Genomic DNA, 24423 nt, shown 5'->3' on the forward strand with positions numbered 1-24423 from the left:
CAACAAGCTACAGAGAGAATGATTCAACAAGAAAAGTCAAGGAAACAGTTATATCGAAACCAACCGAAACGAGAAAGAAGCCGCAGTAGGTCGCCACCACACCATTATCGCCGTGACGAGAAATACAGAAGAGAAAATGAAAGAGATCATTATAAGGCACTTAAAAATGATTCTGAGAGCAACGGTCATCATTCATCTATAGAAGGCTCACTAGAAAAAAAAAGAAGACTAAGCTTGGAGCGACAGCGTGAACGGGAGCGAGAACTAATTCGAAGACGGAAATTGGATTTGCAACGGGAATCTAAAAAAGATTTATTTTTTTTTGATTCAAGGGAAGTAAATGATGAAGTGTCAAGTTCAATAATACAACGACATGAAGATACATTGAACCAAAATGAAAAGGTGAATGGTATCATTAATAAATTAAACCAACGGTCTACCCATAAAGAAAAAACTAAGACGCCATCTTCAAAAGACACTAAACGCTCATTGAGGAAAGACAATAAAAACCAAATCAGTATTTCTTACAGTGACTCTGGGGATGAAGAAGGAGCCAAAAGCCTTCCGAAGAAAAATAAAACAGCAATTGCAAAAAGTCGAAACTCGACCAATTGTTGATTGGTTTGAAGGGATTCCGGATCTGGTGCTTTAGAATTAGATTAGAAGGATACAAGAGCCAATTCAAGGGAGTTTGAAACATGGTTTGACAAGAGTTCAAAGGTCTTGATAACGGTGTAGTATCATTGATGGTTCAGGTTTAGCGATCGATGAAGGTAGAATAATGATTAGGTATCTCACTCAAGCAGGTCTTGAGGGTTGAGAGGGTAGGGGAAGGTAAACATTGTTGATGGGATGGATTGAAAGTTTTGGATTGAAAAAACAGTTTTATATAACTGTATATATATATATATATATATATATATATATATGCACATAAGCCAAAAAGGGAGGGGAGTGGATGGAATTTGAGTCACGTGGCTTTGAATTAAAGTGTAACTAAAAGGGGGATTTTTTTTTTTTTCTTTATCTATGCAGCAAAAAGCAGCAAAAAGCAGCAGGCAGGCAGCAAACCCAGCTTATCCTCCATCTTAATTAAGAAATCTTTTTTTATTTTTATTTTATTTTTAAAAAAAAAATAATTTTTTATTTTATTTTTCCACTTAAATTTCTATCTTTCATTCTTTTTCCCCCATATTTTTTTTTTTTTTTTTTTTTTTTTTTATAAAAATTTTCTTCTGTCTAGGACTTAAATAATCAACTTATACTAGAAACTGCAATTCTACTTAAACTTTGGTCTTAAGCTTATCAAACGGTTGGATCGCTACATCCCCCCCCCTTTTTATTTATTTATTTTATTTTATTTTATTTTTTAATCGCCTTCTCCCCTCCGCTTTGTCCCGAATAATATAAGGTCTATTTTCAAATTTCCTACTTTTAATTGCTACGCGTTTATTCGACCAAAGTCATAGAATATGTCCGATTCAGAAATACCTGAACCACATCGTAAACGTACAAGACTAACAAAGTCTCCAGTAATGGGTCCCACTATGGCTTACTCTAATACTCACATGTCAACCCTCGCCATCAGAAACATCCTAAGTGACACTACATACCCACCAACAGCCAGCTTTACAACCCCTCCATCAAAATCTCCACCTTCTTCTATCTCCCCTCCACCTCAGGGTCCGGTCCTCGCGTCGTCAATCGCATTGGTCTCATCTGTCATGCAGAACCCTTCCGGAAATACTCTATTTTCACAGGTATTAGATCCATCTAAACCAGAAACAACAAATATTGATGAAGAAAATGGCTCCCAACAATCAATTCCATCCAGCTCTTCCTCTCAAAATAATAGTAATAGTAACAGTAATAATAATAATAACAACAATAACAACAAGTCATCTTCATCTACTCCAACAGGCGCTAAGCAAAAGGCAACACGAAACCCAAGAGCTGCAAGAGCCTGCTTCACATGTCGCAAACAAAAAACGCGTTGCTTCCCAGCACAAACCTCTCGATCATGTTTTCGGTGCCTTAGTTTAGGTCTAAGCTGTAGTCTTTCAACCGAAGAACCCGAAGACATATTCCCTCGACCAGCTCTTCCTGAAGGCTTAATCGCTGCAGGAAACGAGGCCATTGAAAAGAAGTATGTTAAACCGAGTGATTTTGATTTTGATTTTGATTTTTTTTTTTTTTAAATGTACTAATTTTTTTCTTCAGATTGGATGGAATAAAAATTGACGTGTCTCAAGTTTTGGAGCTCTTACGAGATGGATATCGGTTAAGAGAAGAGAAAGCCGCGGCTGGAATTTCCAGTGAATCAACTCTTAATTATCTCTCAGGAGCAAATGCATTCAGCAACGGAAACGGAACTTTAGCAAAAATCTCTACCGCAAACCCAGTCACTCCGTCATTCGGCTACTGTTCTCATTCATACAAAACTTCGCCATTTCATACTTTTGGGTACAGTGTTAGAAATGAGCTGGCCCCGCCTCCCGTGCGGCGGCTGCTAAACCCTCAAATGGTGAAGATCATTGAAAATGTCATTACTCTGCAGCTTTTGACCCGAGCAGAAACTATTAGAATCCTTGATTTGTAGGTAACTCTAATACTTTTTTTTTTTTTTTTTTTTTTGATATTGCTATACTAACAAAGCTATAGGTTTCGCAACTATTATAACCAATGGGTTTCGTTTCCAGCAGATATCAATACTGAAACCCTGCTAGATCTTATGCTAACCAGATCATCACTATTGTTGACTGTTTGTTGTGCCATTGTGATTAGATACCATGAACCTGAACTCAAACAGACCATTTGGAAACCCTTGATTTCTAAGCTGCAGAGCGATTTGAAATCCACAATGCTGATTGTTCCCCACACTATTGAATTTATCCAGGCACTGGCAATCATGTCGATCTATGCCTCGTCACTTAGTGATGATGAAGATGTAATTGATGCATGGTTTATCAGCAGTATTGGTCTTCAGCACTTTATGACAAAAGATACACTAGGCTTGGTCATTTCATTTGATGGTGGCGAAAGCCCGGTAACGGCCATGGACGAAATTACAGCATACCGCGTATGGAATCATTTATGTTTGGTACACATTGTGTGAGTATTTTTATTTTATTTTATTTTATTTATTTTTTTTTTACTAACGCTGGAATAGCAACTGCAATCTTTCAGGCCGAATGCTGGTATTAGATGAAATCAGATTAAACCAAAGTCGACGAACATTGGAACTCAGAGCATGTTCTAACTTTGATGGGCGAATGGTTGCAGAAATCAACCTCCAGGTACTCATTTACAAATTTATTGAATACCAACAATCGCTAGAAGAGGTAGAAGAAGAACTTAAGCTCTGGCACAATGACTGGGGATATCTTTTTGGTATGTTAACCGAATCTTTTATTTTCTCATCTCCTTTTCTTTAATTACTTTTTATTACCCCTTTTTCTTTTTTAAAACAATTAAGAAGAGAAAAAACGCATTTTGAAAAAAAGTTTATTATGCAATTAAGCCTGTTATTTAATTTTTTAATTTTTTTTTTATTTTTACTAACATTAATTTTAGAACAACCAACAACACAATTTGTTGAAACTGGTTACCATTTCTGTTACTTTCTCGTCTTATACCACTGGGGCCACAGACAATTGTTTGCGCCTACAATTACCCAACTCTCACCGATTTCAGATGATGTTGCTCGTGTTTTTGAATCAATGGATAACTCTACGCTCCGACGAATGATTCGCCATGGATTAAAGGTTCTCGATGGAGTTTTAGTGGTCAAGGACCATACCTATTTTATGGCACTTAGTGATCAAGTTCATTTCTTTGGCGCCCACTGTGCCGTGATGCTTGCTCGGTTAGTAATTACAGCCCAGAGCACCAAGCCTGAGTTTTCTTCCAGTAATGAACTTGTCACAATTGTATTAAGACGGATCTCAGCGTTGGCTGAAATGTTTAAAAGACTGGACAATGGCCAAAACTCTTTGGCTGCAAGATATGCAACTAGCATCACGGAAACTTCACAACCACTCTTTGGCTAACAAACAAGAATAACTTTGGATTCTCGTTTAAACATTTTAAAAAGTACCGCTGACCCTCAAATTAAATATATAGGGGGAGAATGCTGGGAAAACAAAACAGAAAAAAAAAAACAAAAAATCGAAAAAACAAGGTTAAAAGGTACACGAGCCACCTTGAATAAGGCTTGTAGTTAAGGACAATAAAAGGGAAATGCATTTCCAGATGGCTTACATTAGGTTAAAACCTGGAATAAAGTCACCGGAAATATAACACTGTACATTATTCAATAATAGCTCCAAAAAAAAAAGGACTTTAAATGAACAATAATTTCAATTAATGTGTTCTTACATAGACTTTATGACTAAATACTTCCTCGTTTTCATCATACGTGTAATATTCATCGTCGTCTGTTGGCGGAGGTATTATCATGGTAGCTTCGCCAAACATTGCTTCATCCTAAAAAAAAAAAATTCAAATAAGTTAATATGATTGTCTAAATTTCCACAAACCACATGGACTCTAGAACATACACTTGATGATAAATATTGAGCCAGAGAAAGCTCGGATGGAGGTTGATATGACGTATTAATAAAGTATAACGATCCGCTCTTGAGGATCCTGCCTCTTCTTAGGACCCTTTGAAACGCCCGGGTAGCCGCTTGTAAAAATGTAGAGTCTAGAATATTAGGGGACCCACATTCTCTATAAAATTCCCTATTGTTAGCATAAAGATACTGGCATAATATCAAGGTCCCGACAATTAATATATGGTCTGGTTTCTTGTTTCTCCATTTCTTCTCTCTCTTCCCCCCTCTTTTTTTTTTTTTTTTTTTTTTTTCACTTACTTTGCAATCCACTTCCAAATCTCAGCAATAGTGACACCATGTCCATTGGATTTCGCGTTAATGGCATCTACCAGTAAGTCTTCGTAGTCCACCTGGGATTGACTGGTATGATGTTCCTTTTTATCATTCTCAAGCTGGAGTTTTAACGCAATGGAGTGTGTGCTTGGAGAATATATTGGTAGTTTGGGGTCTATTGTTTCGGCAAATTGAATAAGTTCTACCAGTTGTGCTTTTGATAAAGATGATAAATAGGTCATTTTCTAAAAATAAAAATGAAAAAAAAACAATAGTTAATACTTGAACCAAAGATTCCTGTTTCATATTGCATGAATCCATGTATCACAAAAAAAAGTAGATCCCACATACCACATCTAATGAAAGCCCTTCCCCTGAAAGTCCAGTTTCCAGAGGGCGTTCACGCCGCTTAAGCTGACAGTCTTTACAAAACCACTGAGCATCTGGAACATCCACAACCAAACGGTCTATTGGGGGTATATGACATAACTGGTGATAGGGCGTGTTGCATTCATCACAAAATACAATCTGATTAGTTCGAGGACTGTTCCCTCGTTGACACAGCTTGCACACATGGCTCTCCTGCCGCCTTCCATATGGTGTCGATACTCTTGATTCTAAATAATGGCATTCATTTAGTTAGTAATCGTTATCCAAACGGTTAGAGTGCAATTCTCTTGGTAAAGGCCAAACAAAAAGGGCTGATTTAAACACACCTTCGTACATTACTGATACTCTTTTTTTATTTTATTTATGTTTTTTTTTCAAATGAATGCTGATGTTGGAATACTTTATATGAGCCTACTATAGCCAAAAAAATAAATATACAAATAGTTTGCTTTAAAAGGTTCGATACAACGATGCGAAATTGTGTCGCGTGATTGTGATTTCTTTGACGCGTTTTATTATTTTTGTTCTTTGGGAGGTTGTTTTTTATTTAATCAGGACAGGTATTTTAGTAAAGTCCTATAGAATCGATGATTCAATCATCTTATCTAGATCAAAACAAAGGCTTTTATATATATATCTTTTAGTTGTTGGTTTGCCCAAATCTCAAAAATTTTTTTCAAGAAGATCGCAAGTGATACTGGCGGGGATACGTAAAAAAAAAACCCTCTTTGAACGCTTAAAGGTTCCGTTGGGCTCTAACACCAACGAAAATCTGATAGGACAAACCAGTTACCCTACCTGATATTCAGCAACCCAAAAAAAAAAAAAAAAGAAGCAAGCCAAAGAAGGAATTTTTTTTTTTTTTGACAATTAAAGATTATTTCGCCAAAGCTACAACTTCTTTTGACGATTGAAGAATATGTAAATCCACAGAGAATTATCATAATAAAAATAAAATTTCAAAGCTATTGTCTTTTTTTTTCTATGAAAAGATTCTAGAAGAAAATACCAATTTAAATTGCTTTAAGCTTAGATGAACTTATCCATGCAAGGGTTGCAAGAATCTAAGTTCTAAATTACCAATGATGTTATTGTGGCGCATTTACTAGATACCTATAACCGTATTCAAATAACACTTGGGTTCAAATATATGGGCATATATGGGCATATATGGAGTATTTTCTTTTTTTTCATATATTAATTTTTATTTATTGAATAAATCTAGCACCAAATTAAACTATTTTTTTTCATCAAGGCGCTGAATTCTCAATGCCCTTTGGCGTACTCTAATTAATAAAAATAGGCCATGTTTCTGATAAAACGATATGAATTTTAATATCTTTTCATTAATTTGTAAATTAATAATAGACTGGAAATTATAGACGATTTTTATATAATTAAGCGGTTGAACAAGATAACATTAATAAATATGAGACACTGGAAAATTTCACAGGAACTCTTTTAACAAAAAACTAAAAATAAAAAAAGTAAACTTTTTTTTTGAACACCCTAACCTATTATATCCCTTAATTTCATCAGGCATATTAATATTTTTAATACGCTTAAATATATTTTTAGTAGAAGAAATTATTACTTCTAACCGGTTTTCTTTTTCTTTTCTCTTGAATTTTGGAGAGAGCGGCTTATACTAAGTTTAATTAGAAAATTACCCAAGTTATTCGCTTAACTTCATGCTAGCCGAATTAATTGTTATTTTTTTTTATTAATCCCAATTTCCAGGAGAGCTATTTCAACCAGTTTTAAAAACAATTAGACACAGCTAACTATACCCAAAAAAAAGAGAGTTATACCTAAAATCATCATTAATAAAAAAAAATTCATAGCTATTATCTACTGTTAGGCATAAAATTAATTATCGGTTTATTACTATTGCTTCATTTTAGTGAAGCGACGTTTATGCAAAAAAAATGGCTTTTGAATTTGTTAATTACTAAAATAAATTTGAAATAAAATTGGATTTATCTTTTAAAAGCTGTTAATCTTTTTCTCTATAAAGATTCCACTTTTTCTCGGTATTTATTCAAAATTCTTTTCTTCTTTTTTTTTTTTTTTTTTTTTTCAAATTAGAATACTTCTTTAAACAAGATTGATTATTGATTTTCTTTTTTCTTATTCTCTCTTTTAGCCTTTTTTTCGTTATTCATTCTTTCATTCATTTTTTTTTTAATTTTTATTTTTTTTTAGAAAAACCTTTCTCATTAGATCAATTAAACAAAAAGTCATTCTTATCCATTCGCTCTTTTAATACCTACTAAAACAATGAGACAATTTTCTCATTTCTATTTGGTACTGAGCTTTTATTTGGTGTCCGTCAGTGCCACTTTATTCAAGTTCCCTCATCCAGGTTTGGGTGATACCCCCAATGCCCCCCCTGCTTGTGATGCTCCTTCCGACTGCTGGAAGTCTTGTCAACATGCTATGACTTTCATCAAAGACTGCGGCGACATCCACGAATGTATTTGCTCTAAATTGGGTTCTTCCGGCAGTATAATGGGTGACTGTATGGCTTGCGGCACTGGTGCCAAGGCCGGCGGTTTATTTGGTACTTCTCTCGATTTCACCGGTGCTAAGTTGTTTAGCGATGCTCAATCCTTTTCTCAGTTCTACGAATTTACTCTTTCTCCTTGGTTGCTGAAGTGCAAGTACCCAACTGCTCTTCCTCCAGGTGTTTGCTCTACTTCGCTTCCTCCAGCTCCTGATTACACTGCCCCAGTTGAACCTGTTCCCGAGATCCCTACCGTTACTTCTCAACCTCCATTTTCTCGAGTTACCCCAACTTGCGTTAATGGTTACACTTCTGATATAACTGTTCTTCCAGGTACTACCATTGAGCCCTCAACTATTCCAGGCACAATTAATGGCGACACTACTGTTCCTTGCACCGTCTTCCCTGGTACCACCGTTGAACCTGTCACTGTTACCTTGCCTCCTTGCTCTTCTGTCAGTACTATCACTGTTCCTCCTGCTTTCTCTAGATCGGTCCCAACTTGTGTTCCAGGTTACTCCACAGACACTACTATCATTCCTGGCTCGCAAGTTGAACCCTCAACTGTCCCTGGAAGTGTCAACAATGGTACTCCTGTTCCTGGCACTATTTACCAAGGTACTTCACTCGAGCCTCTCACTGTTACTCTTCCTCCTTGCGACTCCTTCAGCACTGTTACTGTTCCACCTGCTTTTGTCCGAACTACACCCACCTGTATCCCCGGTTACTCTACTGACAGCACCGTCATCCCAGGTACCACCATCGAGCCTTCTACCGATTTTGGCACTGTCTCTAATGGTACTCCCATCCCCGCTACTGTTCACCAAGGAACTACATTGCCCCCTGCAACTGTCACCCTTCCCCCTTGCGATGCTTTCAGCACTGTTACTGTTCCACCCACTGTCTCCAAGAGCACTCCTACTTGCATTAACGGTTTTGTTGGCGGCCCTACTGTCATCCCTGGTGTTACTATCCAACCCTCTAATGTTCCTGGCTCTGTTTCCAATGGCACACCTGTTCCAGCTACTTATTACCCAGGAACTACTGTTGAGCCTGAGACTATTACTCTTTCTGCTTGCAGTAAGATTAGCACTCAGATTATCACTCCATCATTAACCAGAAATACCCCCACATGTATCCCTGGCTTCTCTGGTGGTACTACTGTCCTTCCTGGCACCACATTTACACCTTCTACTGTTGAGGCTTCTGTTTCCAGTGGTACACCAATTCCTGGTACGATCTACCAAGGAACTACCGTCGAACCAGTTACTCTCACTCTTTCTGCCTGCGATTCTTTCAGCACTGTTACTGTTCCCCCCGTGTTTACCAGATCGAAGCCCACTTGCGTTCCTGGTTATGCTACCGGCACTACTGTTATTCCCGAGACTACCCTCGCTGGCTCCACTGTTCCAGGCACTGTTTCCAACGGCACTCCTATCCCAGGCACTATTGTTCCAGCTACAACTGTTCCTGCTGAAACTCTCACACTTCCTCCTTGCGATGCTTTCAGCACTGTCACAGTTCCTCACTCAGTTTCCAAGAGTACACCTCCATGTGTTGATGGATACACTCCTGGCCCAACTGTCATTCCTGGCATTACCATTTCAGCTTCAACTATTCCTGGTTCAGTCCTGAGCGGCACTCCTGTTCCTGCTACTGTTTATCCTGAGACCACTGTTGCTCCTGAAACTGTCAGCCTTCCAGCCTGTGCTACTCTTGGTACTGTTACTGTTCCTCCTGCCTTCACAACTTCTGTTCCCACATGTATCTCTGGTTACATGCCCGGCACCACCGTTGTTCCTGGCACCACTATCAGTCCATCTACCATTCCTGGCACTGTAACCAATGGTACTCCAGTTCCTGCCACAGTTGTTGAGGGATCAACTGTCCCTGCTCAGACTCTGACTTTGACTGCTTGCGAGAACTTTAGCACCCTCACTGCTCCTCCTGTGTTCACCAGATCCAAGCCCACTTGCGTCCCTGGTTATGCTACCGGCACCACTGTTCTTCCCGAAACTACCCTCGCTGGCTCCACTGTTCCAGGCACTGTTTCCAACGGCACTCCTATCCCAGGCACTATTGTTCCAGCTACAACTGTTCCTGCTGAAACTCTCACACTTCCTCCTTGCGATGCTTTCAGCACTGTCACAGTTCCTCACTCAGTTTCCAAGAGTACACCTCCATGTGTTGATGGATACACTCCTGGCCCAACTGTCATTCCCGGCACCACTATTTCAGCTTCAACTGTTCCTGGTACTGTTCAGAACGGCACTCCTATCCCAGCTACTGTTTATCCTGAGACCACTGTTGCTCCTGAAACTGTCAGCCTTCCAGCCTGTGCTACTCTTGGTACTGTTACTGTTCCTCCTGCCTTCACAACTTCTGTTCCCACATGTATCTCTGGTTACATGCCCGGCACCACCGTTGTTCCTGGCACCACTATCAGTCCATCTACCATTCCTGGCACTGTCACCAATGGTACTCCAGTTCCTGCCACAGTTGTTGAGGGCTCAACTGTTCCTGCTCAGACTTTGACTCTTTCTGCTTGCACTGAATTCACCACAACCACAGTTCCACCAGCCTTGACCACATCTGTCCCCACATGCATTTCTGGTTACATGCCTGGCACTACCGTTGTTCCTGGAACCACAGTTGCTCCTTCCACCATTCCTGGAACTGTTTCTAATGGCACACCAATTCCTTGCACTGTTGTTGAAGGCACCACTGTTCCAGCTCAGACCTTGACTCTTACTGCTTGCACTCAATTCACCACAGTTACCGTTCCACCTGTGTTTACCATCACTACACCTACATGTGCTCCTGGTTATGCCACCAGTGTTGTTGTTGTTCCTGGAACAACCATTGAACCTTCTACAGTTTCTGGCTCTGTTTCAAGCGGTACTGCTGTTGGTGCCACTGTTGTTCAAGGCACCACTGTTACTCCTGTCACAGTCACGCTTCCTCCTTGCGATGCTTTCAGCACTGTCACAGTTCCTCACTCTATTTCTAAGACTACACCTCCATGTGTTGATGGATACACTCCTGGCCCAACTGTCATTCCCGGCACCACTATTTCAGCTTCAACTGTTCCTGGTACTGTTCAGAACGGCACTCCTATCCCAGCTACTGTTTATCCTGGAACCACTGTTACTCCTGAGACCGTCAGCCTCCCTGCCTGTGCTACTATTGGTACTGTTACTGTTCCTCCTGCCTTCACAACTTCTGTTCCCACATGTATCTCTGGTTACATGCCCGGCACCACCGTTGTTCCTGGCACTACGATCAGTCCATCTACCATTCCTGGCACTGTCACCAATGGTACTCCAGTTCCTGCCACAGTTGTTGAGGGCTCAACTGTTCCTGCTCAGACTTTGACTCTTTCTGCTTGCACTGAATTCACCACAACCACAGTTCCACCAGCCTTGACCACATCTGTCCCCACATGCATTTCTGGTTACATGCCTGGCACTACCGTTGTTCCTGGAACCACAGTTGCTCCTTCCACCATTCCTGGAACTGTTTCTAATGGCACACCAATTCCTTGCACTGTTGTTGAAGGCACCACTGTTCCAGCTCAGACCTTGACTCTTACTGCTTGCACTCAATTCACCACAGTTACCGTTCCACCTGTGTTTACCATCACTACACCTACATGTGCTCCTGGTTATGCCACCAGTGCTGTTGTTGTTCCTGGTACTACTATTGAGGCTTCTACCATTTCTGGTTCTGCTTCGAATGGAACTGCTACTGGTGCTACTGTTGTTCATGGTACCACTGTCGCTCCTGTCACAGTCACACTTCCTCCTTGCGATTCTTTTAGCACTGTTACTATTACACCTACTCTTTCCAAGACCACACCTCCTTGCGTTGCTGGCTACACCCCTGGTGTCACTGTTCTTTCTGGAATCACTGCCTCACCCTCAACTGTTCCTGGAACTGTTCAGAATGGTATGCCCATCCCTGCTACTGTTTACGAAGGTACCACTATTGGACCTGAGACTGTGAGCCTCCCTGCCTGTGCTACGATCCAAACTGTCACAGTTCCTCCTCCTGCTATTAACAGAACTGAACCTACTTGCATTTCTGGCTACATGCCTGGAACCACAGTTATTCCTGGTATTAGTCTTTCTTCTTACACTGTTTCTGGAACTGTCAGCAATGGAACTCCTATCCCTGCTACCATTGTTCAGGCTACTTCTGTTCCTCCTACCACTCTCACATTGTCTGCATGCTCCAACTTGCCAACCACTGAGGTGCCACCTGTATTCACCCAGGCTACACCTACCTGCGTTTCTGGTTACATGCCTGGCACCACTGTCATTCCTGGAACCACAATTTACCCCACTACTATCCCTGGAACTGTTTCCAATGGTACTCCAGTTCCTTGCACTGTTGTAAGCGGTACCACTGTTGCCGACAAGATTGTTACTCTCCCTGGATGCACTACTCAGAATCCTACCACTTCCACTGTGCCACCATCATACAACAAGACTCTCACAACTTCTCCTGGCTGCGTTTCTGGTTTCATGCCTGGAACTACCGTCATCCCAGCTGTTGAGATTCCTGCTAAGACTGTTCCATACACTATTTCCAATGGTACACCTATCCCTGGTACTGTTTATGAAGGCACTACTATCCCTGCTGAGACCATCACTCTTTCTGCATGCTACACTGCCAGCACTGTTACTTCTCCAGTGAGCGTTGTTAAGCCAGTTGTTACTTGCATTGAAGGATCCAACGTCAGTGGTACTACTGTCATCCCAGGCACTACAATTGGCGCTACTACCATCTCTGCTAAGATTGAAAATGGTTCTCCTGTTCCTGCTACTGTCTACCAGGGCACTGTTATCCCTGCAGAGACCCTTACTCTCAGCGGTTGTGTTCCTAAACCTACTGCTCCTAGTGTCATCACCACTACTCTCACCACAACTTCAACATCTGAGATTTGCACTACATCTTATCTCACCACCACTGTTCCTTGCGCCAGCTCTGAAGCCTGCGAAGAGACCACTACTGTGCAGACTTCCATTGACGTTCTTTCTACTACCATCATCCCCATCACTTACACTTCTACCTCTACCCTCCCCACAGTGCCATTCCATAACCAGACTTTCAGCACTTCTCCTATTGTTCCATCCTACTCCATTGTTGTCCCTACTACATCTTACACCACTTCTATTATTACCACCACTTCCGAAATCCCTATCATCTCTACCAAATACACTACTGTCACTGTGCCATGCTCCAGCCATGAAGTCTGTGAGACAAAGGTCACTGCCACCCGTCATCTTAAGACTGTCACCAGCACTGTCATTACTACTCATATCACCACCAGTGTTCCTGTTGTAACAACAATTGCAACTGTTCCAGCTCCTCCTGCCTCTCCATCTTCAGCACCTGCAACATCGTCATCAGCACCTGCAATGTCTACATCTACGTTCTTTGCACCTGTTTCATCGTCGTCTGCACCTGCTCCTATCACGCTTACATCTACGTCTGTCGCACCTGTCTCTTCATCACCCGCTTCATCAGCTCCAGCTTCTTCAGCTCCAGCCTCCTCAGCTCCAGTCTCATCAGCTCCAGCTTCCTCAGCTCCAGCTTCCTCAGCTCCAGTCTCATCAGCTCCAGCTTCCTCAGCTCCAGTCTCATCAGCTCCAGCTTCCTCAGCTCCAGTCTCATCAGCTCCAGCTTCCTCAGCTCCAGTCTCATCAGCTCCAGCTTCCTCAGCTCCAGTCTCATCAGCTCCAGCTTCCTCAGCTCCAGTCTCATCAGCTCCAGCTTCCTCAGCTCCAGTCTCATCAGCTCCAGCTTCCTCAGCTCCAGTCTCATCAGCTCCAGCTTCCTCAGCTCCAGTCTCATCAGCTCCAGCTTCCTCAGCTCCAGTCTCATCAGCTCCAGCTTCCTCAGCTCCAGCTTCCTCAGCTCCAGCTTCCTCAGCTCCAGTCTCATCAGCTCCAGCTTCCTCAGCTCCAGTCTCATCAGCTCCAGCTTCCTCAGCTCCAGTCTCATCAGCTCCAGCTTCCTCAGCTCCAGTCTCATCAGCTCCAGCTTCCTCAGCTCCAGTCTCATCAGCTCCAGCTTCCTCAGCTCCAGTCTCATCAGCTCCAGCTTCCTCAGCTCCAGTCTCATCAGCTCCAGCTTCCTCAGCTCCAGCTTCCTCAGCTCCAGCTTCCTCAGCTCCAGTCTCATCAGCTCCAGCTTCCTCAGCTCCAGCTCCATCAGCTCCAGCTCCATCAGCTCCATCTGGTTCTACATATGTCTCAACTGTTTACACTTCTGAGATCTGCACAACATCTTATACCACTGTTGTTGTTCCTTGCACAAGAACTGAAATCTGCGAGTCAAAGACTACAACTTTCTCCAATGTTATAACTCTTTCTACCACACAGATCACAACTACTGTTGCTGTTCCTACAGCTGTTCCTACATCTGGTTCGGGTTCTTCTGGATCTGGCTCTAGTGCTGGTTCAAGTGCTGGCACCCCTGGTTCCGGCTCTGGCTCTGGCTCTGGCTCTGGCACTCTTGGCTCTGGCTCTGGCTCTGGCTCTGGCTCTGGCACTCTTGGCTCTGGCTCTGGCACTCTTGGCTCTGGCTCTGGCTCTGGCTCTGGCTCTGGCTCTGGCTCTGGCTCTGGCTCTGGCTCTGGCTCTGGCTCTGGCTCTGGCTCTGGCTCTGGCTCTGGCTCTGGCTCTGGCTCTGGCTCTGGCTCTGGCTCTGGCTCTGGCTCTGGCTCTGGCTCTGGCTCTGGCTCTGGCTCTGGCTCTGGCTCTGGCTCTGGCTCTGGCTCTGGCTCTGGCTCTGGCTCTGGTGCTGGCACCCCTGGCTCCGGCTCCGGCACCCCTGGCTCCGGCTCTGGATCTTCCGGCTCTGGATCTGGCTCTAACTCTGGCTACCCTGGTGCTGGTTCTCCAGGTGCTAGCTCTAGTGCTGGCTCCACTGCATGTGCAGGCAATGTCTGTGCAGGATCTTCTGCCGGTTCTGGCCCAGGTGGCTCTTCTGCCGGTTCTGGTACTGGCTTCCCAGGCTCTGGCTCAGGTGCTGGCTCATCTGCCGGCTCTGGAACTGCTCCTGGTGGTGCGGGTTCTAGTGCTGGATCAAGTGCTGGCTCTCCAGGCTCTGGCGCTAGCTCTGGTGCATGCACTGGCGCACACTGCCCACCAGCACAAGTTTCGTCGCATAACAATGGTGGCGAGTCTACCATCCCAGCCCAAGTTAACACGGCATCTGGCATCAGTATGGGTGTCTCTTATATTGTTGCAGCTTTCTTGATGACCCTTATGCTTTAAAAAAATCCTCACCATACATTATACAACAAGAGGTATTATTATCCAAAAAAAAAAAAAATCCTTTCCTTCTTCCCCATGAAATGACGATAAATATATTTAATGATTTGTGGTATATTTAAGTTGTTATAGTTTTGATAAATAGTTTTATAATTTTGTATTTTTATAATTAAATCATTTTTTTTAAAAAATAAATCATTTCCTTTTTTTTTTTTTTTCTGGTATCGTAAAATATCAAAAATATTAGTACAATGATGCAATTAAAATTAACTAAATTAAAAAAAAAAAATATTTTAATTATATTATGACCTTGAAGATTGCAGATAACTTCTCCATATCCATGAAGCTGTTATTGCCACAGTTCCAAGTGCAGCGACAGCCAGTAAAGATGGCATAAGTGATAGCTCTTCTTCATCATCTTCAAAACGTGGTGTTGCTGGTCCAGGAACACGAGCAGACTCTGCCAGTTGGATAAATAGCTCGTTGAGAGCTGTTGGCCATTGAACCGATACATGTAAGGGAACAGGCATTCTGAGCTCACGGGTATAAACGTCAGGCTGGAGGTCACTGCGCTGTTGCTGACGATCAAGATCTGCTTTTAAAGCAACGTACACTGCAGGGATATTATCAAGCAGCGGGAATCTTTTGCGAAGGTCAACAAGGTAAGCAAAACTGTCTGGATCAGATGAGTCATATGTCAAGCAAAGAACATCGCAATTGTCTAGCCGCGACTGGTTGTCAAGAACAGCAAGCTCAAGTTCACCCAATTCTTCCAAAATGAGATAGCATTGTTTGCCGCCATGAACTTCGACGCTGTTGACGACAGTAACTGGTCGGATTGTGGGTGAGTAGTCTTCACTAAAGGGTCTGTTAAGAAAAGCTTGCAAAAGTGATGTTTTACCGGAACCCCTGCTACCGACAACAAAGCAGCTAAAAACAGTTCTATCTACAATTGAATTTCTGTAAGAACGGCTCCGAGGGTTACGTCGTTTGCGAGGTTTGGTAACCTTGAGAGCGTCAGTGATTTCGCGGTTTCTGTAAGCTTGTGTCAGTGTTGGTGTGTTGATGTTGTGCAGCTGACTATTTTCAAATCCAAGTAAGGCGAGATATTCCATTGTGGTTTTATAATCAAGGTTGGTTGTCATACTCCATTGAGCTAACCAACCTTGCAAAGTAATATTGCCTTGCTCGTTTTTAACTGTGGAATGGGGGAAGTTGAACTCCTGCCAGAGATTGGGGATACCTGGTGTAGGTTTGAAAAGAGCTTTTAGTTCTGCTTCATTTAACCCACCGTCACTGTCCTTATCAAAAAGGACAAACATGTCAACAAAAAAGCGGTAACCTTCAGGGCTGAGTTCTACGTTTGAATTTTCAGGGACATCAAGTTTAGGGTATAAAAAGCTGTCAGCAAGCGAGAGAGAGTCCGTATAGTGGAAGGCACGTAAAATACCCCAAATAGTTTCATGTCGACCCTTAACTGCAAATAATTGATTTAAAGCGATGAATCCATCTTCAGAAATTCCACGTTCGGAAACAACATTAGAAGATGTTGAATTGAGAGTTTCCTTTACTTGAGCAAGCTCACGAGGTTCCAAAGGCTTTTTGAAACACTTTACTTGAAGAAGATAAAATTCACGGTCGGAAAGGTACCCGTCTTGATCACTGTCAGAAAGAAAAAAGATACGTTTGAGAGCTTGAACACAGGCCGGCTTTAAATAACCTTCTTTTGAATCAAATAATGGGGTAATAGGGTGAGTGACGGCTCGCTGGCAAAGGTAGAAGGCTTCATTAACATTATAGTGATCTTTTGCGCTGCATCTGATGCAAGATTGAATTTCTTTGAATTCCTTCATTATGGGGACCATTTCGTCTTCAATTGCGTGTTCTGCTTCAATTTCCGGGACTCTATCGCATTGGTTTGCACAGAGAACGACAGGAAGCTAATTCTAAGTTAGTTATTGTTAGATGGTCAGTTTTAGATAAAAACTTACATTGACACCCATTGAACGAAACCAAGGCATCCAAAAAAGAGAAATGCGCTCGCAAGTGTAATGTCCCGAATATACGAGCCAAATGACGCTGGCACGTTTTATTTCATGCTGGAGTGACTGGACTTCGAGTGGGTCTGCAGAAGTGTCAACAATGATTGTAGGGTTCGAGGCTCCTGAAACTGAAAACTCTTTTGGAATTGTGATTGGAGGAAGAACTGGCTGAATATTTGGGACATATACATCTTTGACGAGAGAAGTGATGAGACTAGACGAAAGGAAAGGTCAGCTAGAGAAGAAGACCAAGTCTGTCTTCACATTATCGTACCTGGACTTTCCCACACCTGGATATTTAAAATAAAATTAATTAGCAATTGACAATTCAACTGTTAAAAGAAAAGAGTATCACTAACCTTCATCGCCACAGACCACTACTCTAATGGGATCGTTTGTCATTTGTATGCTGATGGGTTTAGATAGATGTCAAACTGATGGTGGATGGGGATTTCAGTTTTTTTTTATTTTTTGGAAGGTTGTTATTTTTTGTTACAAAAGATATTGTCATAAATATGTAATACAACTTAGTCACGTGTCAACCATATAAAAACAAAAGCAACCAACCAGAACAGTTGGATTTTTGATTTTGCTGGATTATTTTTTTTTTTTTTTTTGGCAATTAAATTTTCCCATAGTGAATGGCTGGCTGGCTGGCTGACTGACTTCTGCTGCTGTAACAACTCTGAGATTTCCCTTTTTCCCTCTCTTTTCTCCTTTTCCTACCTCAACATCCACCACATATATATTCTTCTTCAACAACTATAAAGAATAGTATATTACCAGCTTTCTCTACGCCATTCCCCTACATTCATATCTACATAGTCACTTTTTCCCACAATGAGATACTCCAGATTCCTTAGAAACGTCCAGGAAGTCTTGATCAAGACCGAGAGCGGAAGTACGTGACTTAGACAAAATTCCGAAACCAAACCAAACCAAACCCACTTTTTTTTTTTTTTTTTTGACTAACATGCAACTTTCTTGATTTTTGATAGGACCAACTGGTATCACCGGTATTTACCAACACCCTAACCCCCGGCCAGCTTTGATTGCCGTTTATAACGCCACACTGAAAGAGCTTGAGAAGAGTTTCCCTAAGGAGAGCGTATACAGACAGTCTGTTGAGAACATTACAACTGCTCGCAAGCAGGTTGTTGAGCAATATGAGGTCACAGAGGTTATTGAGAACAAAATTGGTTCTGGTCTGATAGAAGAGATTTTGATTCAGGCTGGTGAGGAATACGAGCTGGTCAAGAAGATGGCTGAGTGGAAGCCTTGGGAGGAATTGGTTGAGAAGCCTTTGGAGGACCAGTGGGAGTACTTTAGCTCCATGAACAAGGACTAAGCTATAACTTTAGAATATGGGAACCGAGATGAAAATAAATATATACCACACTTTACGCATTCACGACATTAATATAAATATTCCTTTTTTTTCATTTTAGAAAAAAATGCTAATCGCGCGTATTTTGTACTTTGATACTTGAAGAATGGATGTTTACATGAACCAACTAAAAAAAAAAATATAAAAAAACAACTGAGTATTCTTTTCAATGATTGTTTTGGTTTTCATAATTACATCGTTATAAGTTTTAACTGGAAAAAAAAAATGACGATTCAAATAAATTTAAAAAAAAAAATTAACACATTGACATATTTTCACAATTCCATCTCATTTTCACATTTCAACTATTAATTTTCGAGAGTTTTATTGATTTTTAAGAAACTTTTTCATGTTTTTATGGTTATTATCATTATTTTTTTTCGTTATTATTATTATTATTATTATTATTATTATTTTAGCAACACTTCTTGGATATGCCATCGTTGGAGGGAGCACTAACATTGACTGCGCCAGCATGTTCATTTTCATTACCTGTAGAAGTCAAAACATTCTCCTTAACACGACGGGCAAGGCTGAAGAAAGTTTCATCAACATTGTCGCTACTCTTGGCACTAGATTCAATGAAAGGAATGCCCAATTCATCAGCAAGAGCCTGACCTTGCTCAGTGGAAATGACGCGTCTATCAGTCATATCGGATTTGTTACCAACAAGAACTAAAACAACATTTTCGCTGGCGTGTTGCTGGACATTAGCGTACCAAGATCGGATATCTAGTTAACGGGAGAGGGTTAGTAGAAACTCTTTAAACCAATATTTTTTTCTTATCAACTCACTTTCAAAAGACTTTTGATCTGTGACATCGTAGACGAGTAGTATACCCATGGCACCTCTGTAGTAAGCGGTTGTGATAGTCTTGAATCTTTCTTGACCAGCGGTATCCCATACTTGTAACTTAACCTTCTTTCCGTCCAAATCAATAGTGCGTATTTTAAAGTCAATGCCAATGGTAGTGATAAAACTAGGAGTGAACTGATCATCGCAAAAGCGAAGAAGCAAACAAGATTTGCCGACACCTAAATTTTTAAATTTTAAATGTTAATATTTTTTTTTAACAAAAAAACAACAACGTATTATATTTTTTTCCTCTTTATTATGTCTTTTGTATTGTTGATTATATACAGTGCATAACCTTTAGTTTAAAAAAAAAAAAAAAGTGTTATTCCTGATATTAGAAGCAAACAACAGCGGCTATTGATAGCAAAAGCGGCATATTCATCCCGCGGAAAAAAGACGTTTTAAGTTTAAGATAGTAAACGGCCAAAGTAAAAAGAGACCTAATGAAAAAAAAAAGTCACATACCAGAGTCGCCAATGATGAGAAGCTTGATCAAAAGATCGTAAGTTCTAGTGGAAGACATATTGATATGTTTTGGGGGTTTGCGTGATTATAAGAGTTATGTCTTTTTAAGATTGTGGTGGTGGTAGTGGTGGTATAAATGTTTCCTGGAGAATATTCCAAAAACAAAAACAAAAAAAGGTAAAAGTCAAAAAAAAAAAAAAAAAAAAATTGGACTTGTGAAATAAAGTTGGTACCGATCACAAGATCTATGGCTTAGCTAGCGTTGGATGTCAAAGAAAGAAAAAAGAGAGAGAAAGAGAGAGATGAAAAAAGGGGATTTTTATCAATAAAAAATGACAAATGACGAGGGTTTAAAAATGCGAGCGGCGGGACTTTAAGAGTGGTAAACGGTGGGCTGGGTGGCGGAAGGGATGGTGTGAATAGTGTGCAGAATAAATAAAGAAAAAATGGCAATAGTTGAAAGGAGGCTCCTACAAAAAAAAAAATTAATAATGACAAGAGATCAGCTATGGTAAGAGAAGAAAGGTGAACTGAAGATTGGAGGTTTTTTTTTTTTTTTTTTTTCAAGAGTTTAAAAAAAAAAAAAAATTCAGCGTCCAAAAGAGGGTTTTCAAATGATGATGGTAGTGGTAGTGGTAGTGGTAGTGGTAGTGGTAGTGGTAATGGTAGTGGTAATGGTGGTGGTGGAAAAGGGTTATTTTGAATGGAGGCGGAAGGCGGAAGGTTTTTTTTTTTTTTTTTTTGCAGGGAAACAGGCTTTATGGTGATCACCAGGCAAAAAACAAAACCAAAAACAAAACCAAAACTGGGCCGATAAAGCACATGGGGACAACGGATATGTGCCAAAGAATGAAAGTTTTTGTAATGTCACACAAATAATAATAAAATATTTTTATTTATATTCTATTGTATTATATACTAAATTATGATATATTATTAATTTATATATTATTTATATATTAATTTATATATTAATTTATATTTATATTGGGAAAGGGAACAAAAAAGACGCGCAAAATAAAAAATAAAAAAAAAAAGAAAATTCTTACAAAAACAAACTTAGACAGGTTAGGGTTTATTCTAATTATGACTGAATATTTGCTTCACCACCAAAAAATTCAAAAAAAAGTTTTTTTTTTTTTTTAAAAAAAATCTCCTAAAACATATCCTCACCAACCAAACAACAACAAACAAAACACCTCCTCCCTCTTCCCCATCCAGCAGCAGCAGCAGCAGCAATTGCGCCGGGCTTTTCTTCTCAATCTTTCCTCTCTTGCATTTGATCCGATACAATGCCTACCATTTCAGTCGATAAGGAAGACCTCTACAAGTCTCTCGGGTAGGTTCTTACAATAATTAATATTAATAACTATTCTGCACTCCACAATTTTCATTTTTTCTCTTTTATAAAAAAAAAAAAAAAAAAAAAAACTAACATTCGTATAAAGCCGTGAATACACTACCAAGGAATTCGACGAACTATGTTTCGAATTCGGCATCGAGTTGGACGAAGACGTATGTTGATTTGATTTGATTTGATTTGATTTGAATTTTTTTTTCCCTTTATTAACCTTTCAACTCTAACTTTCAATAGACTTCAGAAGGTGAATTGCAGCCTGGTGAGCGTCCACAGCTCAAAATTGAAATTCCTGCAAACAGGTGAGTAAACCAACCCTTTCAATCCATCAAAATATAATACTAATTTCCATCCCTAAAAAAAAGATACGACATGTTGTGTTTCGAAGGAATTTCCCGTGCTCTCAATATTTTCCTTGGCAGAGCTAAGCTGCCAACCTACAAGCTGACAAAGCCTAAGGAGCTTATTCAAGTCACCATCGACCCTAGCACAGAACAAGTCCGTCCCTACGCTGCCTCCGCTATCCTGCGTAATGTCACCTTTGACCAGAAGAGATACGATTCTTTCATTGCTCTTCAAGACAAGCTCCACACAAACTTGTGCCGTAACCGCAGTTTGGTTGCCATTGGTACCCACGATCTCGACAAGATCAAGGGCCCCATCACTTACGAAGCCAGAAAGCCCGAGGACATCAAGTTCATTCCTTTGAACCAAACAAAGGAAATGAATGGTCATGAGCTGATGGAGTTTTACGAAAAGGATAAGAACTTGGGCAAATACCTCCACTTGATTAGAGATTCCCCCGTCTACCCAGCCTTTTTCGATGCTGATGGTCATGTCTTGTCTTTACCCCCCATTATCAACAGTGACCGCACCAAAATCACTTTGGATACCAAGAATGTCTTTATTGACCTGACTGCCACCGACAAGACCAAGCTCACAATTGTCGTCAACCAGCTTGTCGCCATGTTCTCTGAGTACTGCGAGGAAATTTACACTGTCGAGCCTGTTCAAATTAACTCCGATCACAATGGACAGACTCGTGTGGAACCCGTTGTTGCTGACCGCGAAACCACCGCTGAGATCTCCTACATCAATTCCTGTTTGGGTCTTGACCTTAAGCCTGAGGAGATTTGCAGCCTGCTCACCAAGATGTCTCTTTTGGCCAAGCCTTCCACCACCGACAAGAACCTGCTTGACGTTTCTGTCCCCATCACCAGATCTGACATTTTGCACCAGTGTGATATCATGGAGGATGCTGCTATTGGTTACGGCTACAACAACCTGAAGAAGACCTTCCCTGCGGACTCATACACCATTGCTGAAGCTCTTCCCATTAACAAGATTAGCGACATTGTGCGCAGAGAGGTTGCCCAGAGCGGCTGGTCCGAGGTCATGCCTTTGATTCTTTGCTCCCACGATGAGAACTTTGCTTTCTTGAACCGCAAGGATGATGGTAAAACTGCCGTCAAGCTTGCCAACCCCAAGACTCTTGAGTACCAGGTTGTCCGCACATCTCTCTTGCCCGGTATCCTTAAGACCATTAGAGAAAACAGAAAGCACAGTCTGCCCATCAAGGTGTTTGAGTCTGCCGATGTTGTTTTCAAGAATGAGAAGCTTGAACGCAAGGCCTTCAATCGTAAGCACTTTTCTGCTATCTATGCTGGCCAGACCAGTGGTTTCGAAATTGTCCACGGTCTGTTGGACCGCATCATGGCCATGCTGCGAGTCCCCTGGCTGGAGACCAAGGCTCAACAAGAGGCTAAGACTCGTGGCTATTGGATCTCTCCTACTGATTCTGCTACTTTCTTCCCTGGCCGTGGTGCTAACGTGTACTTCCGTGCCAAGGATGGTGATGAGGCCCAAATTATTGGTGATCTGGGTATTCTTCACCCTGAGGTTATGTCCAAGTTTGAGATTCCTTACGTCGGATCCAGCTTGGAAATCAACCTGGAGGTTTTCTTGTAAATTAGTGTAATATTGTACTAGATGAGGAAAGTAATTTTTTTTTTTTGATATATATATAAGAGTTATTAATAAAAGTTGTGCTTTTTTATCTGTCCAAAGATTTGATGCATTGGGAAATTCATCTTGAATATACACATGAAGTTGAGATTGAAATGTTCAATGCAAGTTGTAATATCCTGTTGTTACAAAAAAATTCATGCTTACGGCTGCACACTTTTTGGCTGCCTTTTTTATTTTATTTTTTTTTTTCTGTCTTAAAAGCTGCTGGATGGCTGCCTTCTCACAACCACCAAAAAAAAAAAAAGAACCAACTCTCAGACTTCTTTTTTTTTTTTTTTCAGCAGCCTTCAAGCATCCTTTTTTTTTTTTTTTATTTACATCACTTCTTTTTAAATTTGACCAGCATATTACTATCATTAATACAGCATTCAATACAATGAGCGGGTAAGCAACACGAACTGGACACCAATTACAAACATATTTGCGGAAAATGGAAGAAAGGGGAATTTTTTTTAGGGGTGGTGGTGTATTTACTTGGGAGGAGGAGCTTTTAGTGAAGCGCGCATACACAACATATAGAGAGAAAAACACGCCTGCTTGTGCTTCAATTCAACTTGCTTTCTATTATTCGGGGGTTTTTTTAACAAGTACGAAAATTTTTTAACTATATCAACTTTGAGAAAATAAATTACGAAAGAGTATACAATTTATTTGTTATCGACACTCAGGCGTTTACATGTTCAACAATATATCTCTTGGTGACAATTAGTACCTTTTCGCGTTGTTTAAGTCCTCCCTGATGCATCCCTATATATATATATATCCAAAACAATTCGGCCTATACCTTTCAGCATACCTTCCCCCCATACCTATCTCCATACACTAAATATTTTTTCTTTGGCTCTATTCTAATTTTTTTTTTTTTTTTTTTTTTTTATAGCTGGACTGTCATTTATGTTTTACTCGGGGTCGTGGCCATTTCTTGCGCTACTTGGGCATACCCCTTCAAGCAGGATAAGACTGTAATTCGCAGCAGTGTCATTCTTACCCTTTCCATGTGCTACCTCATGTGGGCTATCACCTTCTTGGTCCAGCTGCACCCGCTTGTTGCTCCTAGAAGAAGTGATCTCCGACCGGAGTTTGCAGAGTAATTTTATTAATGAATGAATGAATAAATGAAAGAAATTGAAATTTCATTGTATTATTAGTCTTGCAAAAGAAAACCATACCTTTTTATGATAATTGAATTAAGAACATTAAAAGACCTTCTTAATTCATTG

The 24423-nt window shown here is 40.8% G+C and overlaps 8 protein-coding genes across 8 annotated transcripts; 5 read left to right on the forward strand and 3 right to left on the reverse strand.

Moving 5' to 3' along the window:
- Nucleotides 1-1472: 1472 nt before the first annotated feature.
- SAPINGB_P004970 (uncharacterized protein) lies at nt 1473-4049 on the forward strand (the record flags this gene model as incomplete). Its single annotated transcript, XM_031999685.1, has 5 exons — nt 1473-2146; nt 2221-2595; nt 2662-3111; nt 3170-3390; nt 3574-4049. 5 exons carry the CDS (start codon nt 1473-1475, stop codon nt 4047-4049), a joined length of 2196 nt encoding a protein of 731 aa, XP_031855576.1.
- Nucleotides 4050-4256: 207 nt separating this feature from the next.
- SAPINGB_P004971 (uncharacterized protein) lies at nt 4257-5615 on the reverse strand (the record flags this gene model as incomplete). The annotated part of the gene is made up of 6 exons (XM_031999686.1): nt 4257-4301; nt 4378-4485; nt 4560-4731; nt 4875-5134; nt 5241-5356; nt 5606-5615. 6 exons carry the CDS (start codon nt 5613-5615, stop codon nt 4257-4259), a joined length of 711 nt encoding a protein of 236 aa, XP_031855577.1.
- A 1944-nt stretch (nt 5616-7559) lies between these two features.
- Nucleotides 7560-15071, forward strand: SAPINGB_P004972 (uncharacterized protein; the record flags this gene model as incomplete). The annotated part of the gene is made up of 1 exon (XM_031999687.1): nt 7560-15071. The coding sequence occupies one exon, from the start codon at nt 7560-7562 to the stop codon at nt 15069-15071; it is 7512 nt and encodes a 2503-aa protein (XP_031855578.1).
- Nucleotides 15072-15370: 299 nt separating this feature from the next.
- On the reverse strand, nt 15371-17512 carry SAPINGB_P004973 (uncharacterized protein; the record flags this gene model as incomplete). Its single annotated transcript, XM_031999688.1, has 4 exons — nt 15371-17008; nt 17060-17324; nt 17385-17400; nt 17470-17512. 4 exons carry the CDS (start codon nt 17510-17512, stop codon nt 15371-15373), a joined length of 1962 nt encoding a protein of 653 aa, XP_031855579.1.
- Nucleotides 17513-17950: 438 nt separating this feature from the next.
- On the forward strand, nt 17951-18458 carry SAPINGB_P004974 (uncharacterized protein; the record flags this gene model as incomplete). The annotated part of the gene is made up of 2 exons (XM_031999689.1): nt 17951-18011; nt 18109-18458. 2 exons carry the CDS (start codon nt 17951-17953, stop codon nt 18456-18458), a joined length of 411 nt encoding a protein of 136 aa, XP_031855580.1.
- A 454-nt stretch (nt 18459-18912) lies between these two features.
- Nucleotides 18913-19876, reverse strand: SAPINGB_P004975 (uncharacterized protein; the record flags this gene model as incomplete). The annotated part of the gene is made up of 3 exons (XM_031999690.1): nt 18913-19229; nt 19293-19532; nt 19819-19876. 3 exons carry the CDS (start codon nt 19874-19876, stop codon nt 18913-18915), a joined length of 615 nt encoding a protein of 204 aa, XP_031855581.1.
- Nucleotides 19877-21110: 1234 nt separating this feature from the next.
- On the forward strand, nt 21111-23143 carry SAPINGB_P004976 (uncharacterized protein; the record flags this gene model as incomplete). The annotated part of the gene is made up of 4 exons (XM_031999691.1): nt 21111-21157; nt 21267-21333; nt 21413-21477; nt 21541-23143. 4 exons carry the CDS (start codon nt 21111-21113, stop codon nt 23141-23143), a joined length of 1782 nt encoding a protein of 593 aa, XP_031855582.1.
- A 436-nt stretch (nt 23144-23579) lies between these two features.
- Nucleotides 23580-24294, forward strand: SAPINGB_P004977 (uncharacterized protein; the record flags this gene model as incomplete). Its single annotated transcript, XM_031999692.1, has 2 exons — nt 23580-23587; nt 24084-24294. The coding sequence occupies 2 exons, from the start codon at nt 23580-23582 to the stop codon at nt 24292-24294; spliced, it is 219 nt and encodes a 72-aa protein (XP_031855583.1).
- Between the last annotated feature and the right edge of the window lie 129 nt (nt 24295-24423).

This window comes from Magnusiomyces paraingens (genome assembly GCF_902498895.1).
Source record: "Magnusiomyces paraingens strain CBS 517.90 genome assembly, contig: contig4, whole genome shotgun sequence".
Lineage (NCBI taxonomy): Eukaryota > Fungi > Ascomycota > Dipodascomycetes > Dipodascales > Dipodascaceae > Magnusiomyces > Magnusiomyces paraingens.